Source organism: Microtus pennsylvanicus, chromosome 4, assembly GCF_037038515.1.
Source record: "Microtus pennsylvanicus isolate mMicPen1 chromosome 4, mMicPen1.hap1, whole genome shotgun sequence".
Taxonomy (NCBI): Eukaryota; Metazoa; Chordata; class Mammalia; order Rodentia; family Cricetidae; genus Microtus; species Microtus pennsylvanicus.
Genome location: NC_134582.1, coordinates 63,904,614 through 63,923,949, shown reverse-complemented (window position 1 = coordinate 63,923,949; position 19,336 = coordinate 63,904,614). Strand labels below are relative to the sequence as shown.

Genomic DNA, 19,336 nt, shown 5'->3' with positions numbered 1-19,336 from the left:
AATTCTGCTTTTGAACAAATTCCAGAAGACGTCCCTAAAGAAACAGCAACTTTCTCACGAATTTCCATAGCAGCACTATACACTAGAGAAGAAAATTGGAAACAACCTGTATGTTCAAAAATAGACACACGACTATGAAAAATCTGGTTTTGCTAACAAAACAGAATTGAGGCCCATATAACCATTTTAGAAATAATGGACTCTCTTCAGTGAGTCAGAGTATTCACATAATATAACGTGAGAGGTTATATGTCCAAACCCTGCACATAAGTACCTCACTCTTAATGATTTTACAAAAATAAGACCACGAAATCTGCAAGAGATACTAGAGGGCCTAACTAGTTCTTAGGGTGTGTCATCTCATGAAATTCGTGATAAATGGAGAAAAATGAAAGGGAAGTTGGAGATAGGCTGTTCTCTAAGGACTGTCCAGACCACATGCGATGCTCCTCTATGACTTTCTAATGTCATCTTACATCTTTAATAAGAACTTAATATTTTCTACGTATCTTCATGAAGATTCCTACTCAACTGTCAAAAAGTGATTAGCAACCATGGTAATAAACACCAAAAATTTCAACTCTTTCACAAGGCTTGGTATGCCATGCATCAGGCAAGTCATTGTCCTAGTTAAAAATGTTATCAATAGGAAATTAAAGGAAATAGCAAGATTTGTATTTTACCTTTAAAATAGAGTGAAATACCGAATTAAAATGATTGGCTAAGATACGAAAACAGATTATAACTGTTGCAGGATTGAGAAAGGAATGTTTTGCAACAGAGGAGAAAACAGCAAAAATGAGAAAACATGATGAACTTCAGTGGTGGTAAATCGAACATTAACCTTCATATGGTAGGACACTCCAAGCAGTCAATGGCTTGGGAAAGAGCCAAAGACTGATATGTACAATTATTTCCTTAAACCCTACAGGCCACTAGCATATACCAGAAAAAAACCCCTCAATGGCTTAGCAATGCAGTTTGTATAAGGTGAAATGAACGACCGACCGCATATCCAAACTCATCCATAATTATGGCATGGCATTTTGCTTCCATGAATGGCATGGCTTCGAATTATTATTTTACTAGAGACTCCAGAGATATATAAAATATATATAAAAGATAAAAACTTGCGATCATTAAAAGTCGGGCTTCTGACAGGAACATTATCTGGCGACACTGAGACTAATGCTCCTCAGAAGTTTGAGTGAATTTTCTTCTTTTCCAAAGTTACTTATTCCTCTAGGGGGCGTTTTAAACAGCATGTCTTGAGCTTTCATGTGCTGGTTTGTCCTTTAGCACAGTCTCAGAAGGATAAAGAAAACCGGTAATAGTATGTCATGTGCAAAACTACATGCTATCATTTATTCTTCTCCCAAGATGGATGGCTGGAGAGCAAAGCCAAAAATATTTTAAATCTTTCACAATTACAACTTCAAGAGAAATCACAATAGGCTATATTAAAAAGATACGAGCAAAAAGCTAAGCCCCATTTCTTTTTTTACCAACATTGCTGAAAACTAGAAAATAAGCTATCATTTTTAAAACTATTCAAAATGTCCAAGTAACTCATCTTAAGTCAATGGTTTCTGGTGACAGACTATATGCTTATTTGTAATCAACAAATTAAATCAGAAAAAGGTATTAGTTATTTTAAAAAGTGAATCACAAAAATACAATAAAGATGCAAGCAATTACTGTAAGGTTTTTCTGCCTGGCTGAAATATTTCTTAGAATTATGTCAGTGTGTTTTCACACACTTACCGAATACTTCCGCACTCTGCAGGCTCTAGGTTACTATACAGTAATTTACAGATACAAAGACTATGGAAAGTTTGCAGGTCTTCCAGATCCTCTCTGAGATAGAGTTGATGCACTGTGATTTGAACTAAGCCATCATCAAGCCAGCCATTACCCACCAGAGAAGATAATGATTCCGTGTTGAGATAGACTAACTCTGACAAACACTCATTAAAAGAGCGCGCGCATAATGAGGCAGGGGCAGGAGGATGCTTGAAACTGGAAATCAGCTTCAGAAAGACCACATAGGTGGAAGCACATCATAATTTCAATAGAAATGAAAATAAAATGCAAGTTGTACCAAAGAGCTTCCCTAGCTAAGAGGTCATTTACATTTCAAAGTCCTCTGCCTCCAGTATTCTTAGGTGTCGGAGCACTAGGGTTTGTCGGTGCTATGGAGACACTTCAATTAAGGCTATGTGGTAGAGCGTGGTGCAAACTAATTAGTGGAGGTGAACAGATTTTCTAAATGCAGCTCTCTCACACAGCCTCAGAGATGTGCAAGATTTGCAGGGAATTGAAATTTAAATATGACTGACTGATCAATTCTTGCTTTCATATTCCAATAACATACTGCATAATGATAAATGTGTTCATGACGATACTACAAGGCTACCAATCAAAATTTTGTTTCCCACTGGAATTAAAGGAAGGGGTTTTAAATTTTGCTTTAGATAGGTTATATTCTGATTTTGATCTAGCTTTGTTGGCATATGGAAAATGAGTCTATACTTCATATTCACATATGTTCCACATAGACAAGCTTCAAATAATTTCTATAAGCAGTATCATAACAAAAACACAGATTCCATGATCCCACCCGAGAGTCTACGTGTTAAATTTGTTTACTATAATTTTACCAGCTATTAAAATTGAGCATGTTTTAGTCTGAGTTAATATTAATGAGTCCTTTTCTGAAATTCAAGAAAATAATTTTTGACCCTTAGAATCACATGTCTGATGAGTTTCATTCTTCAGACTAAGTAAAATATATGCAGGAAAAACAGTTGTGTGAAGTTCCTTAGTACAAATTGAACAAGGAAGAAACTTGAGCATTTCACAAGGCCAAGAGCCTTCCAACAATGCACATAGGAAATCCATGCAGTAAAGTCTCTATAGTTTCACTATGGAGACTGAAACAGCCGCACTTGTTAAGCCCGGATGTGAGTCTGAGGGCTTCTGAAGAGCACACTGGACACTGGACAGACAAGAACTTTAAATACACTACCATTGAGAAGAGGCTGTCCTTCATGCACATCCTTCGGTAAGACTGCACTGTACACATCTTCAGGAAATCCAGTCTTGCATAATGCGATTTCACCAGAAGCCTCCACAGACGCCTGGAACACAAGAGAAAAATGCAGGCCATGATTGCTGCCTCCTTCAGCGGAGAAACAGTCCACTTGGCATCCAGCCCCGTTTTTCCCAACTCTCTTGTACAAACAACCTCTGTTTCTGAAGGGTTACGATCAGAATGTAGAGGGCAAAGGGTTAATCCTTTTGATAATTGGAGTTGAAGAAACAAATCCCACTTGTCTAGTCCTGAAAAAATCTGCATAATACACATTCCAGGTTTTTCTAAGGACTGGCCATTTCCATTAAAATGGTCATTGTGAATGAAAAGCACCGAGCAGGCATGGGAGAAGGAGTCAGCCAAATAGTCCCGGGGGCCACACATCACCCATAGTAACGAGGAGACTCATGGAAAAAGTATACATTCAAGTGTATACATAGTTTTATATTATATTCTCATCTAGTTCTTCATGAAGTTTATTTCAACAAGCTTTGTTGATGGAAAAGTTATAATAAACTTACTGCAGAATAAACAGTACATGCTAAGTCAAACCAATCATATATATATATATATATATATGTATATATACACATATATATCTTTTAATTCAAAGGACATGGTTTTATTTTAAAAAACTATTTTAAAAGATAGATTCAATTAAGTAGCTAGGAGTCTTTCTGTATCTTCCTCTCTATCAATATATTCAGTTACTCACAGGATGCTTAAAACTCAGTCACACCAAGGGCTGCTGAATTAACCATCAGCATTTGCACTGCACTTCTGGCTTCACTGGTCCAATCTCAGGATGTTTATGCCTTAAAGTATTTTCTATTAACTACAGGAAGCTCTGACCTACACTAAGGAAAGTTCAAGCACAAAGGGAGAAAGGATACATAAAGTACACGAAAGGGAGGATTTTCAGTAGCCAGAATGTTAGGAACAGGCTTCCATGACAGAACAAATCAGAAAGAAATGGTCATTGCCCCCGCTCATCCCTACACCTAAAGTGACAGAACCCAGAACAGGTGGGGTCTGGATGAAGCAACAAAATTCTGCTTTTTAATGAAAGGAATCCCTGAATTACACATATAAAGTTTAGAAATAATGACATTACAAACAGCCACTTATCTAATAGCTAATCTGCTCTTTTCATGTCTAAGGAAGTAAAAAAAACACCAAACTTAAAGAGTATCAAATGTTGTGCAGTATTTAATCTCAAAATATTATCAGGAAGCACAAGAGAGATTGTAGTTTAGCCTTAAGGGGGTAGATTATGAGTGTCATCCTGACAGAAATGTAGCGTAAGCTAAGGGACGGCTGCAGCACCCTTTGGGGTGAATCTGTGAGGACATTTAAAGAGGATCAGCTGAGTGGGCAGAACCATGCTGAGTGTAGGCTGTACCATGGAAATGAGCTAGGCTCCCTCCAAAAGTAAAGGGGAGGAGCAGATAGGCCTTCCCCTCTCTCTGCTTCCTTTCAGCTGTGAAGTCCAGCTTCAGCCACAGATGACGCTCACATTACACCATGCCCCAGGCTTTGGAAAGCAGGAACCTACATGCTACTGCTTCCACCTAGCTGTTTCTGTTATGTATTTTAGTGATACAGACCAAAGTGAACCAATTCATGACAGGTTTCAAGTCGATTATACATGAGAAAAGAATGTATGCAACCAGGGACACAAAGGAACCAAAATCTTTACCCGAGATGAGTATACAAACGGGCCTACAATTTGGCAAAGTCTGCTGAGGATAAGTATGGCTACCTCCTACACTGTAATCCGTTCCCAGAGATGCTTGCTCCTGGGCGCCCTAGTAAATGTATGGAGAGATGCTCATGGAAGCATGGCTCATGTCTCGGAATCTATGTAGCCCTTTCATGTCCACCAACAGGGAAATGGAACAATGTGTTTTCCAAGATCGAAAAAGAGAAATATCCAGCAACATTAAAACTGAGGAACTGGTCTACGCGTAGTCCCATAGGCATCTTGTCAAGCACATGCAAAAATAGTTAGGACCTTAAAGTAATATACAATGTGGCAAGAGAATTTTAATTACAATTCAAGTTCAGGATGAGCGTTAATTTGAGTAAGTATAAAAACACATTTATGTGGTATTCCAGATAAAAACTGAAGACTAAGCACCTGGGAGTATGAGTGACTCTTTAAATAAACAAACAAACAAACAAAAGATGTGGTTACTGTTCCATTTTTACAAAAGTTAATCACAATGTCAGTGCTACAAAAGTCAATGCTATGGACATATACAAGTAAATAGAAGAAGGATTTTGAAAGGAACAAGGCTGTGATAGCAGCCACCCCCAGGGAGGGCATGCATCAGGGATGTATTTTTTTCCAGGTGGCTTCATATATTCATATATATATGTGTGTAATATATATGGATATATATGTATAGATCCATAGTAACTCATCTCTTTTGTAAAGCAGGTGAATCAGCAAAGTAACATGTGAAGACAGGTAAAGACATGTGGGTATACACTGAATTATTTCCAATATGTCCACCTGCTACCAATTTCATAATAAAAGATACATAATTCTGAACCAATTAAGGAGCAAGAAGAGAGATCTCCCATAGATGTGGAGTATGAGACACAGGAAGGTATTACAATGCCAGCTTCCTGGAGATCCAAGTTACAAGCACCCTAATACGGGAAGGCACTTGGTGAAAACAAGGCTTTAACTTTTAGCTTATCAAAACGAAGAAAGGGAACTCCCCAGTCTGACAGATGTGCTAGTAACCTGTGTCCCACGGCCAGGTTAGGGACTGACTTCTTCACCCCCAGCACAAGCTTTCAAACATGGTGGAGCTGTCAGGACCGAGCTGGGAGGATGCAGACAGAAACAAACTGTGGAAAGCAGAGAGGAAAGAGCAGTCTTCTTCAGTCTGGACACTGGGAGGGTCAGTGCACAGCTGCACCGAGAGGCTCTCCACGATCGGTGATATCTACAGACTACGAACAAATGGGTGACTTGCTTCAGCTCCAAGATTAATGTGTCTAACTAAGCAGAAGAACTGGCACCAATAATGCCTTGATCGAAACTTATAGGGAGGAGAGCCCAAAGATACTTCAAGACCATCATGAATAAGTGGATGTTGCCTTCGGATGGTTAGTCTCCTTTCCATCAAAACAAGAATTTCACTCTGATACACTTTACCTAGTCTCTCTCTGTACACCTTCCTCGGCTATGAAGGGTGCCTGACTGTCTAGAATAAAGGGCATCTTGCAAAAACCCTGGCTGCTCATAATAAACACCTGTGGGAGCCCTGCATTACTGAGTTTTTTATGTCCACTTCAAGCAACTAATTAATTATTCTTCCCTAAGATAAAACTGGAGCCAAGAAAAGCATGATGCTACTAATACAAGTTAATATTCCTATTAATATATGTCAAATTGGACATGGTGGTACATGACAATAATTTCAGAACTTGGGGGGCAGAGGCAGGAAGATGAACAGTTAAAGATCTTCTCAACTTCATAGCAAGTTCAAGGTCAGCATGGGCTATATAAATTCCTGTTTCAAAAATTATAAACAATATATAACTATATATATATAAATAAGTGTTCGTGTTCTATAATTCTTTACCTATTCAAACTATCAAAATTAACATGTTAAACAAGCAGGCAAAATTCAAGTAAATATAATCTCCTAGAGAAATTTTGCCTTTTATTATTTCAAGTTCTGAGTTAGTAAATCCCATTTAACTACATTCTCTTAGGCTCAGGCTGGGTCAAGTTCTAGGTTAGTAAATTTCCTGTTTAACTGCATTCTCCCAAGCTCAGACTGGGCCAAGTTCTATGTTAGTAAATCCCCAGTTTAACTATATACTCTCAGACTCGGGCTGGCTGTTATCAGCTTTGAGACTTGTTGGGACTAACTTGTTGGCACGCAGGAACTGCCCTGGCAAGGCGAATCTACTTCTGAAGTCTCTTGCATTACCAATGGGAGCACGTGGGAGGTTCTCTGATATAACCCATGACCCACATTTAAAGATGGAATGTCTGACATTCGTGTTTGTATCTCATTGAACATTCAATAACATCTCATCACATATTTTTGGTTGTCACAGTTTAGAGGGGATGCTGGTTTCTGGAGGGGGAAAGACTAAGGACGCTGCCAAACACAGTGTCACAACCAAGACAGGATTCATAATGGAGTATTTAATCAAATACCACACAAACGAAAATATACAACCCACCAGAGTTTTATGTTACATGGTAAACCACGAGAACGGAGTGTCTCCCTACCCTTCACATTGCCATGCGTGAAGCCCATGGTCTCATAAACATCCCTAAGTGACCACTCTACCAGGTCCAAGATGAAATGCTGGAAATTAGATGCAGGGAAAGGAATTCTCACTCCAGCTTTTTGTGCATGCCTGACAGGGGCTGTGAACTGCACACATTCTTGTGAACTGCACATGCATGAGCGGTGTCTGCACGAGCAGGCTTTTCTCTATACAGGTCGAACAGCAGGCATTTAGGCTCTGCAGGATCTGCTGCAAGTCCTCCACTTTGCTGCTCAGACTCAAAAGCAGCTAGACATTTGGCAAATGAATAAACGACATGACATTAATTCCAATGAAACCTATCTGTGGACACAAGACGTCGATTTTCGGCATAAGCACATGGAGAATTATTCTTGACCATAAAAAAACACAGAACTATCAGCTACAGATCCTTGGGGTACTGTTAAGTTTTAGAAGGCCTTGGTATCTCACTTGACTCTCCATAAGCCTCTCTGGGGCAGGAAGAATATCAACGTTTTACAGATGAGCAAATGACTTCTCACAGGAAGTGGAATACCCAAGCCCACACTTCCACACACCGGAAGAGGCAGAATTCTAACTCTGCTGCTCTTCCAATTACAAAAAAATCAATTAGACCCTTTGGAAAGCTTGTTCTGAGTGTTCAGTTGATACTGGAAACAGAATGAGATGCAGGCTTGGGAGCACAAAGCTTCAAGGAGGAAGTGAAGAATGCTGGGCCCCGGGGAATAGGAGGCTCCTAGGGCCCTGCGGTCTCCCCAAAAGAGACCTGTAGTAGTAAAGCAGCGGGGCCTGGCAGGGAGGCTACAGCAGGAGCTCACTGTCTGAGCTGAAATGAGACAGCAAGGAACTGCACATGCCTAGGGAATGCCAATGAGCTCCCTGTCCTGCGGCCCATGCAGCGGGGCAGGAAGTCAAGAGTTGAAGCTGCAGAGTTACACAGGCTCAAAACATAGACGGCTGGGAGCCTGGGGTTATCCTACCAGCTGGGCCAAGGAAGGGGGTGTTGGGAACCAGGAGTCCACCAGCAAACTATTTGATAGAGAATTTTCCAAATTGCTTTCTGGGAAATGGGGATATGTAGGGAAACACCTTAGCAAACAGACTTAAATTAGGCCTGGGCATCGAGAATGGGCAAATTTTATAAACATGCAGTGAATTAAAATCAACAGGGCTTAGTGAGAGCAGGGCCCTCAGGGGAGGGAGAGATGACTTTACTCCTGTTTCCAACTGATTGCCTTTGAACATGGCACCACAAACTGGTAAGACAATCACAAAATTATAATGTCAGGGAGAAAGGGCTAAAGACTCAGACAAAATGGGATGATAAATCTACCCATGGAAGCCGAAAAGGACTCCATAGCTCAAGTGACATTTAGGCCTTGACTTGAAAAATGATTAAAAATTTGCCAGGAGGAAGTGGAAAAGAACAGCCCCAGGAAAAGATACAGGAGAACAAAACCCCCAGTGATTTGTGCTGAGCTTGTAGCCCACCACACCAACATAAGCCCTGCTTCTCTTCCTAGTATCTCTGAGGCTGATTCTGGACCACAAGGAGCAGTTTGTTTTTCCATTTAACACTCCAGATTTAGATCTCAAGGAATTAATCATTCCAGCTGGTTTCTACACACCCCCAGGTTTATACATCAAGAAATGATCAGGAGAATCTCCAACATCTCGATGAAGATGCTACTTAGGTGCTGGAGACAGACCATGCCAGATGTCCAGGTACCATTCTGCCTTGCTGACTCATGTATGCATGAACACTGAATGTTTGAAGCATGGAATTTCAGTACACCAGACTCCCTGACTTCGTGACCCCCACCAATTGCTAGAGCATGCAAACCCCCAAAACATCCTAGTTCCCCACATGAAGAACGAGAGTCCTAAAGACAGTACCCACTCACAGGGCAGGGGTGAGGATTAGCTGTTAGTCAGAGCAGAGCCTCTGACTCATGCTTTATCCCTTACACGGCCCAGCAGTTCCCAAGCTGGTTCAGCTTGGCACACCATCTGGCACCTTTGTCTAAGTAAGTACAAATTCTTGTAACCCAAGACTCCGTACCACAGAACCTCAAAGAATGTGAGTGGGCATTGAACAAGTGGCTGGTTCCAGAATCATCTGGCAACTCACTATCTTTTGGTTCTGGTCTTCAGGATTAATAACTTAGCAACAAGAAAAGGGAATAAAGAAACAATTATTTTATGTTCTTATTTATATTTCTTTTAAAATTGTGTGTGTGTGTGTGTGCACTTGTATATGCATGTACTATGCCAATGCTTCTGAAAGACACAGAAAGACACTGAGTGTCTTGTACTATATCACTCTCTTTACTTGTTTGAAACATGATCTCTCAATGAACCTGGATCGGGGCTGGCGGCCAAGAAGTCCCATTCATCCTCCTGTTTCTGGACCCAGCGGTTTTAGGGTTATACACACGAGGGCAGCCATACCAGATTTTTCACATGGGCGCTGGGAATTTGAACTCAGGTCCTCATATTTTTAAAGCAAAATGTTTTATTCATTTAACTCTTCCTCCAGTCCTCTGCTCATAGTAATTTATTCCCAGCACCGTTCTGTTGCTGTGCAGAGACATCATGATAAACAAAAGCATGTAACTGGGACTGGCTTACAGTTTCAGAGATTTAGTCCATTATCATCATGGTGGGTAGCATGGCAGCAGACTTGATGTTGGAGAAGTAGCTGAGAGCTACTCCTGATCCACAGGCAGAGAGAGAGAGAGAGAGAGAGAGAGAGAGAGAGAGAGAGAGAGAGAGAGAGAGAGAGAGAGAGAAGAGAGAGGGAAAATGGCTGGGCCTGGAATGGGCTTTGGAAACTTCAAAGCTAACCCCAATGACACACTTTCACCACACCTCCTAATCCTTATAATCCTTGCACAGTTCCATTCTCTGGTGGCCAAATATTCAAATATATGAGCTTATTAGTGACACATTTTATTCAAATAACCAGAAGCCTCATTTCTCTTCCTTAAAACATAATTGTAAAGAGCAATCTTTGTTTTGAGACAGGTTCTCACTATATAACCACAACTGGCCTTGAACTTACTATTAGACCAGGTTGGCCTATCACTCACTGACTGACACTGCCTCCCAAATTCTGGGACTAAAGACATATATCACAATGCCTGGCCTAAAAAATCTTCTGCAATGCCTGGCCTATAATTACGAATTCCCCCTTAAGGTACAAACAGCCTTGATTGACTGCAACACCAAATTAAGAGTCAATTATTCCAGGGACAGTGTCCATAGATACTATTGCCGCCCTTCTAAGAACAGACTAAGTTTTATAGAACACTATTGCTTCACCTGATTCTCCTCAGGTGTCCTCTGAGGGGGGCAAAATACCAGCGTCTCTATCATTTGGTTGGAAAATGGCACCTACTTGATTCTGCTGTTTTTCTATTAATGGAGACATCATTTCGTCCCCGCCCTGTAGACTCTCTTCTGCACCAGTGCTCAAAAATGACAAGCAGCTGCCCAGTCCTCTCATGCCACCAGGGCAAAATCCACGCTGGTCGGAGGATCTGAACTCATTGAGTGCCGCTCTGCGCTCTTGCACAATCAGCTCACCTATCTAGAGTTTCAATTTCCTCTTACAAGTCTTAGCTCTGCTCTTCCTGGGCTGAGGAGCGACCTCCTCGTCTGTAATGGCAGGAGTGTAAGAGGACTGGAGGACATCGGCTGGCCTGCAACCATCAGTCTCTCTCGTCTGATTCGGAACTCACAGCACAGTGGCTTTTCGACCTTGTTAAATTTCTCCACTGTCTCCATACCATGAGCTTTAAAGCGCGAATATGCTTCCAGTTTCTATTCTGATCAGTTTTTACTCTCCGCTGGGTCACTGGATCTGCTTTCTAATTTTGCTCACGTCACTCTTGAGTCTAAGCTTTTAACTATTCTGTGCAGACACGGTGAACTGACTCTCCAGTCACCTCATCTCTGTCTTATTCTCAATCATTTATCACGACTGCCTAAAAGTTTCACACCCGAACGCAAGCCAATACCTTGAAGATTCTCTGCATTTTCTCTCCAACTAAGAAGACAGCTAGTGTGTGTTATCATAAGTCCTTATCAACTGGATACTTGGCTACGACTTTCCTTTTCAGGTTGCTGTGATTCTAATCCATTCGGAAGACCGTGCAGGTCACCACATGAGGGTGCGCTGACACTTCCTGAAAACACACGTGTCCCCTTGCTCTGTGTTGACTGAAGGGCTGTATCAAACCTGCAAAGGCTGAAATTCAGCCCTACCCTCTAATTTCCCACTGTTGTTCAGCTATATAGGCTCATCTATGATTCTGCTTCCTCCTCTGCAATAGAAATAATAATAGTTAAACTTTTGTCCTTTATAAGAATGTAGTAGAAAACAACAAACAGATTAAAGATAATTGCATATTACAAAGCCAAGGTTAACTAATGTTATGTTGTTACTATTTTTTGTGTTGTGAAGACTTGGTCTCTTTGTTCTATGAAATATGTTCTATAAAATGTCTATAAATTGTGAAATATTTTACTTTTTCCTTTGCTTGAAAATAGATTCTTTACACAAACAATATATCCTGATTATAGTTTACCCTCCCTCTACACATCCCAGCTCCTCCCTACCTCCGCTCGGGATCTACCTCCTTCCTGTCTCATTACAAAAGAAAGGGATTCTACGAGGTAACAACCAAACATGATGAAATAAAATATAATATGTAGAGCAAAAACTATCATATCAAAGTCAGGCACAGCAACTCAAGAGGATGAAAGGACTCCCAGGAGTAGATACAAGTCTGGGGCCCACTTGTTCTCGCGGTCAGGAGCCACATATAAATATTAAGCTAACAGCTGTCGTACACACACGGAGGACCTGGCGTAGACTCACAGAGACCCTCACTTGCTGCTTTCGTCTCCAGTGACCTCATATGCTACTCGCTTAGTTGATTCTACTCGTGTACTCTATTCCTCCGGCTTTTACAATAGTTCTGCCTCCTCTTCCTCAGGATTCCCCCAGCTCTGAGGGGAAAGATTTGATGGAGGCCTCCCATTTTAACTTTCTCTCTCTCTTCATAGCTGGCTGTGGGTCTCTGTATCTGTTCCCATCTGCTACCAAGGAAGCCTCTCTGCTGATGACTGGTGTCTTAGGGTTCCTATTGCTGTGAAGAGACACCATGACCATAGCAACTCATATAAAAGAAAATATTTAATGGGGTGGCTTACAGTTGCAGAGGTTTGGTCCATTATCTTCACTGTGTTGGAGGAGGACTGGGAGTTGTACATCTTGAATTACAGGCAGCAGAAACAACTGTATAACACACTGGGCATAGCTTTAGAATATGAATGACACCTCAAAGGCCACCCTAACAGGGACACTCTTCCTCCAACAAGGCCACACCTCCTAATAGTGCCATTCCCAATGGGCCAAGTCATAGATATGAGTCTATGGGGCCATTCCTATTCAAACCACTACAACTGCATTAGGCACTATCTACGAGTGTGGCAAAATATCATTAGGGATAAAGTTATTGATTTATTTTTTTAGACCACTAGTGTGGCTTTACCCTAGGTCTCTGGGCTATCTAGTCTCTTTTTCAGTTACTTAAGCAGTGTTGGGTATGGGTTCCCTCTGGTGGAGTGGGCCTTAAATCAACTTGGACATTGGTCAGCTACTCCCACAAGCTCTGTGCCATCGTTGTCCCAGAACATCGTGCAGAAAGGACAGATTACAGGTCAAAGGTTTTGTGGCTGGGTTAGTGCTCGTGTTTCTCTTTTAGTAGCCTGCAGAGTAACTTCCTGCACTGAAAAGACTAGAATGTAGGGGTGAAGGATACACGTAGGCAGCAGCTTGACTTCTCCATTTTCAGTGAATCGTGTGGATACAGTCATCATCAATGGTGCCCCGTGGTTGCTTTTCGGAGAGCAACCCTTGTCTTAGTAACAGCCTTAGAGATTTGTTTAGGGATTTCCATGAGACCCCATTAGACAATTCAACTGAAAGCAACCCAGTCCCTCCATTAGAATCCTTGTGGGCAAACAGAGGTGGTCAATCGAGACTTTGAGACAGTTTAAAAGTAAACTACAGGGTCTGGGGTAGGTTCTGTAGGTACAGCACTGGTTTGATATGCACAATGCTGAGGGTTCCACCCTAGCGACAAAACAAAATAAAAAAGTAGACAGAAAGACTGTAGAGAAATCAAAGGGACTAAAACCAAGATTTATCACAAAAAGGACAAAGGAAACATATTTTGCAGTGTGTTGTTTGTGGGTTAAAAGGTGGGGAGAGGTACTGGAGAGTGGGGACAGGACTATGATAATACTTGCATTATGCAGCTTCCAAATTATGCAAGCAAATATAAGCAATGAAGACTGCGTTAAGGTGATTCCATAGATGCATAATAGAATAATGGAACTGTTAAAAGACAAATTCTGGACGACTGAGTTTTTGTTATTTGTTAATCCAATTTATGTGAATACAAATGCATTTGCCAAATTCCTTATATTTCATGGATTTCATCCATGGTGTTGGGAGCTTTGTAAAGACGATTATTCAAAAGCAAGGGTAATTGATGTTCTTTATACTCCCGTGTCAGCAATGCCACTGATGCCGCTTCGGATTTCCTATCTCTACAACCAGGTTTAAAATGTACGGCTGAACAACGTCAGTGCTTTTGCTTTGTCCTGTTCTATTTTTGAGGAAGCGTCCAGCATTTTGCATAGGTTCCCTTTGTGTGTGTTACACAAGTTCTTGTGTGTGCTGATGCATTTGTGTGTAAGGTCAGAGGTCAACCAACCTCAAGTGCTGTTCTTAGCACATTGTCTATAGTTGAATTTTTCTTTGGGCCACTAGCTCACAAATAATGACATGGAGACTTCTTGTTAATTATGAAAGCTTGGCCTATAGTTTAGGCTTGTACCTAACAAGCTCTTATAACTAAAATTAACTAATTTATGTTAATTTATGTTCTATCATGTGGCCCTACCTCTCTTCAGTCTTGCACCTCCTGTTTCCTCTCCATGATTCCTGGCATCTCTTGCAAACCTCAGTTTTCTCCCTCCCTCCCTCCCTCCCTCCCTCCCTCCCTCCCTCCCTCCCTCCCTCCCTCCCTCAATCTCTCTCTCTCCCTCAATCTTCCTCTCTCTCTCCCTCAATCTCTCTCTCTCCCTCAATCTCTCTCTCTCTCTCTCTCTCTCTCTCTCTCTCTCTCTCTCTCTCTCTCTCTCTCTCTCTCTCTGCCTGGAAGTCCCACCTATACCTCCTGCCTAGATATTGGTCATTCAGCTCTTTATTAAACCAATCAGAAGGCACACTGTCAAAGACACATCTTTTCTATGTAAACAAACATTCCATAACAATTGTCCAACTTGCTTTTTGAGATAGTCTCTTCTATGGGACCAGGGCTTGCATAGTAGGTTATGCTGGCTGGCCGGCAAGCTCAGGGATCCTCCTGTCTCTACCTCCCAGCACCGGGAAGACAAGTGTGTAACAAGTGTGTACCACCATGCTGAGGCTTTCATGTGGGTTCCAGAGATCAGACTCGTGTCCTCGTGTTTGTATACCAAAACCTTAGGGACTAAGTTATCTCGCTAGGAATCTTGTGATTATTTATTCTTTCTTTTCCTTCATGGTGCTCTCCAGCAGCTCAGGTGCAGGGAACATCTGTCCATGGCCTCCTGTGCCCATCTCCTCACTTCTCCCTACATTGCTACAGTTTATTATTAAGACACATCTTTGAAAACCTCTACTACTGCTGCCTGTCTTCTCCTGATGTCTTTCTTTTAATCACAAAAGAACAATGTAGAACCAAACAGCAACTTTGGCATTGGCACGGGAAGCTGCAAGCCCTACAGAAAATGAGCTATCAACCAGTAGTCAGCATTACCCTCTAATAGCTTAATCCAGGAAAGTCTGGGTTCACTGTACCAAAATGTGCTTTTACAATGTCACCATGCCAAGAGCTGAGCTTTTCGTGGCTTGGGACAAGATGCAGATATGATACCTCAGATATTACTCTAGTGGATCTGTGCAGTCCCAGAAAAAGGCTCCACAGGCCTCCAGGCTGGAGCTTAGCATTAAGCATACGGCACGGCTAATAGAATGGGTAACAACAATGCACCTATAGATTTAGCCGGCTTCTGTAAAAGTTCAACGTATCATCAGATGATGGCACAGGCTGCTGTTGAATTAAGCTGCCATTAAGAGTTTCAGAGGTGCCTAAGGCAATTCCAGAAAAGATGGTCAATCCCAGCTTAGATTGATTCTGCCCTATCAACTCATTACACTCACCAGAGACAGCAACATGCTTATATATAATGTTTAAAATGTCAAACAGCATAGTACTTGGCATTGGATTGAATTTATAATCAACTTGGGAATTCATCCAACTAAATACACTGAATATCAATGAAGGCCAATATCCACTCAGTGCTTACCATGGGGCAGGAAGTGGGCTATTATGTCTTACAAGCCTGAGACCTTAACTATGGCCACAAAACAATGCAGTGGGCTAGGTACTGGTAGTAGTATTTTTCAGCAAGGAAACTGAGAGGAAGCTTCCTCTGCAACTTAATCAGTTAGCATAGGGATGCTAATCACAGCAACACCAAAGAGTTTGGGGATCGCTTTTCACCATTTCCCAACCCCCAAAGCATCCACTAAGTAATGGTGACACATGCTGAAACACGAATTTAACTGGCTGGGGCAGAAAACAGCTCAGCAGTTAGGAGCATTTAGTGCTCTTCACGAAGAACTGGGTTTGATTCCCAGAACACACATGACCTTTCACAACTATCTGTAACTCTAGTTTCAAGGGAACCTATGCCATCTTCTGACATGCAGAGGTAGGCCAAACATTTATATCCTTAAAATAAAATTAATAAGTCCTTAAATAAAACCCTTTAAAACCCTTATCAACTTAGACCAAGAACTACGCCTACTCCCATAACAGTTCCTAAAATATGGCCCTCACTTATGATATGTGATTCATTATGGGGCATTGATAATAAGGTATGTTGTTCATGTAGGATATGTGAAATAACAGGACATGCGATAAAAGATGCAATGCTCACATAGTTTGTATATGATACACAACAAGAAAACTGCTTCCAGGGCTGGAGAGATGGCTCAGAGGTTAAGAGCATTGCCTGCTCTTCCAAAGGTCCTGAGTTCAATTCCCAGCAACCACATGGTGGCTCACAACCATCCGTAATGGGATCTGGTGCCCTCTTCTGGCCTGCAGCATACACACAGACAGAATATTGTATACATAATAAATAAATAAATATTTTTTTAAAAAAAAGAAAACTGCTTCCATGCTTCTATTCACCATGAAACAAAAGGAGAAAAAGATTACCCCAAACCTTAAAAAAAAATCGTCTTTCAAAATCAAAGCTCTACTTACTTCCAAACATTTGTGGGGAATAAAAGGCACACACAGAAAATTATTAGCGCAGTCCTGCCATGGCTTCTGTGATCTCCAGTGGTGATGCCCATGAGAAGGAAGTGACAGTCTCTACTAATCCCTGCTCTTTCTGCCCTCCAGGGTCCCTTCTCCTCCTGCACAATCCACAAAACCTGCACCACAGTGGCACTTTTTAGGATGGTCACACATATTTACAATCCCCCTAGCTCTTATTTAATTTGAATAGCTGACAATAGTGTTGATTTACCTAATTCTATATCTTGATAAGATAAACACTTTACTATAACATTATTCTTATATGAAAATAACTTTCAATGCACGGCTTCCAGGGAAATGTAGCAGCTGAAAAGGGGGACCATCAGCAACCACAGAGTGCAAAGCCTTTTCTTATCTGCTCTGGAAACAGCTTCCTGCCTAGAGTTCTACACTATCACACTGGAAATGGGAGACTGCCAGGGTCTGCAGGTGGAAATGTCGCCCAGCTAAGCTGCCCAGCTCCACTTTCAACTCAAGAATCCAGTGTGAGATTCCACCCACGGGTGTCAGAAAGGATGAGAGCCTGGTATTTGGTGGTTTCAGTGCAAAGAGTCTAGAGATGGAATGCTGTTTTTCTAGAAACTCTTGGAACTCAGCCATCAGCTCTGCCCACTCCACAGGTCAGTTTGACCTGTGTGACAATATCAAAGTGTGGTCCTGGACTAGTGATTGGAGACACTGAGGACCCTCTGAGATCCTTTCCGGGATCACAGGAGCCTAAGGGTTTTGTGATGTTACAACTTCACTGGTCATTATCACTCCCAGCTTCTCCTAAGAGTCGATGGCTTTCCTCAGAGGCTGCATGACAGCACAAATGCAGGTGTACACAAACAGACGAGGCACAGCCATCTCATCACTGAGCCAGGCGTTAAAGTGATAGGGGAAAAAAAACCCATAGAGGTATGAGGGTATTTTTTTTTCTTTTTTCTAATTTGGAAAATGGAGGAACCTTTTCATATTATTATTACTTATGCTACATAGACAAATAGTTTGAACATTTTTAATGGATTAATAAATAGCATCCAATTTTCTGGGGTTAATTTCTCAAAAGCAAACACTGGTATGCACTACCCGCATGATAAAAGCTCACAGGAGTACACAGTGATTCCGAAGTGTCTCAGAATCCTGAAAAGAAACACTGTGTATACTGATGCTGCAGGGGAGAGAGGGACAAACTGAGGTCGCCTGAAGGCTGCATATGCACGAACAATCTGAGCAGCTGGTGCCCTGCTACCCCTCCCGCCTGGGAGTCACCAGCTCTCAGAAAACAAGCAGAGTGATCTCATTTTCCATGCTGGGAGCTCAGAGATCCCCTGCAGGACATAGGGGAGGAGTGTGTCTGCAGTTGTGGGATTGTGGGAGTCAGTTCTAGCAGGAAGATATGCCCAGGGGTCAGGGTCTCGCCCTCTGACTCCACACTTATGGCCCCCCGCTGCTTTTCCTCAGGCTTCCATTTAACACGGTTCAAGATCCAGCAGCGAGAAGAGGTCCTATTTATTGGGCAACTTCAAAGACTTCAAGCATTTGGTAAACTACACTGGGACACTGACCCCTCCAAAAAAAGTCAATGTTAGGGAATAAAACACCCACGAGGAGCCTGGCCTTCTGTAAAAGGTCCGTTTTTCCAGCCCTGCACACATTTAAATGTGGTGGTCTTCAGGTTGTATTATGCCGTGCCTGGTTGTGTACTTGGGCAGGTGGCTTTCAGCACAGGAAGCTTTAATTCATAAACCACACGATGTGATCTTGATATGTGACCACAACATGGTCCATCAAAGTGGCTGTGAGAGACGGAGGGCTTACAGAAGAAATAACAGCTGACCTCAGGAGATGGCACCAGGCCAAGGGACTCAGAAAGGAACCAGAATGCGCGGTGACCTTAACCAGCACTTCACACTTAGGGGAAAGACTGTTACCATTTGGCTTTGGCAATGATAGGAGACAGTGTGGGGTTTCCAGAGGTTCCCATGAGCCTCAGCCTGAGCAAGGAGGAGCCACAGAGGGACCAAAGATTGGATCATTTCAATATCTTCTGCCTGAAGTCTAACAAGCAGTACAATATTCGCTATTTTTAAACGACAATGACCTCAAGAGTCCTAGCAAGGATCTCACTTTAAATGTTTCATGACAGCCCAAGGAACGCTACAAAGAATTGGCCGCCTTTGCCTCAAATTCTTCTCCACATTCAGGGAAACAGAGGGCACACCCTGGATTCTAAAGGTTTGACCAAAGGCTCAAGGGTCAAAGCCAACCACATGATCTGAATGACCTTTTCAAATGAAAGGGAAATGTACTCTTGCAGGTGGCCTGTTGTGGCCAAAGCAATACCATGAGTGGCATAGTGTGGCAGGTGACTTTGTGACAGAAAGCTGTGAGCCCCTGATCCCTGGGTAACTTGTTCACCACCAGACTGAGCCCGGACTGGTGCCAGCACTAGCTGTCACAATCCAGGAATTCAAAGGGAAAGGACCTTTGGTTATACTAGTTATAAAGTGAAACT

General features: G+C 42.0%; 1 protein-coding gene across 1 annotated transcript in view; it reads right to left on the bottom strand.

Moving 5' to 3' along the window:
- Window positions 1–19,336, bottom strand: part of Cdh2 (cadherin 2) — a 229,742-nt gene that overhangs the window by 190,541 nt on the left and 19,865 nt on the right. The window contains exon 2 of the mRNA XM_075969253.1: window positions 3,029–3,140. Within this exon, the coding sequence (XP_075825368.1) occupies window positions 3,029–3,140 (112 nt within the window). The remainder of the gene's footprint in view (window positions 1–3,028; window positions 3,141–19,336) is intronic.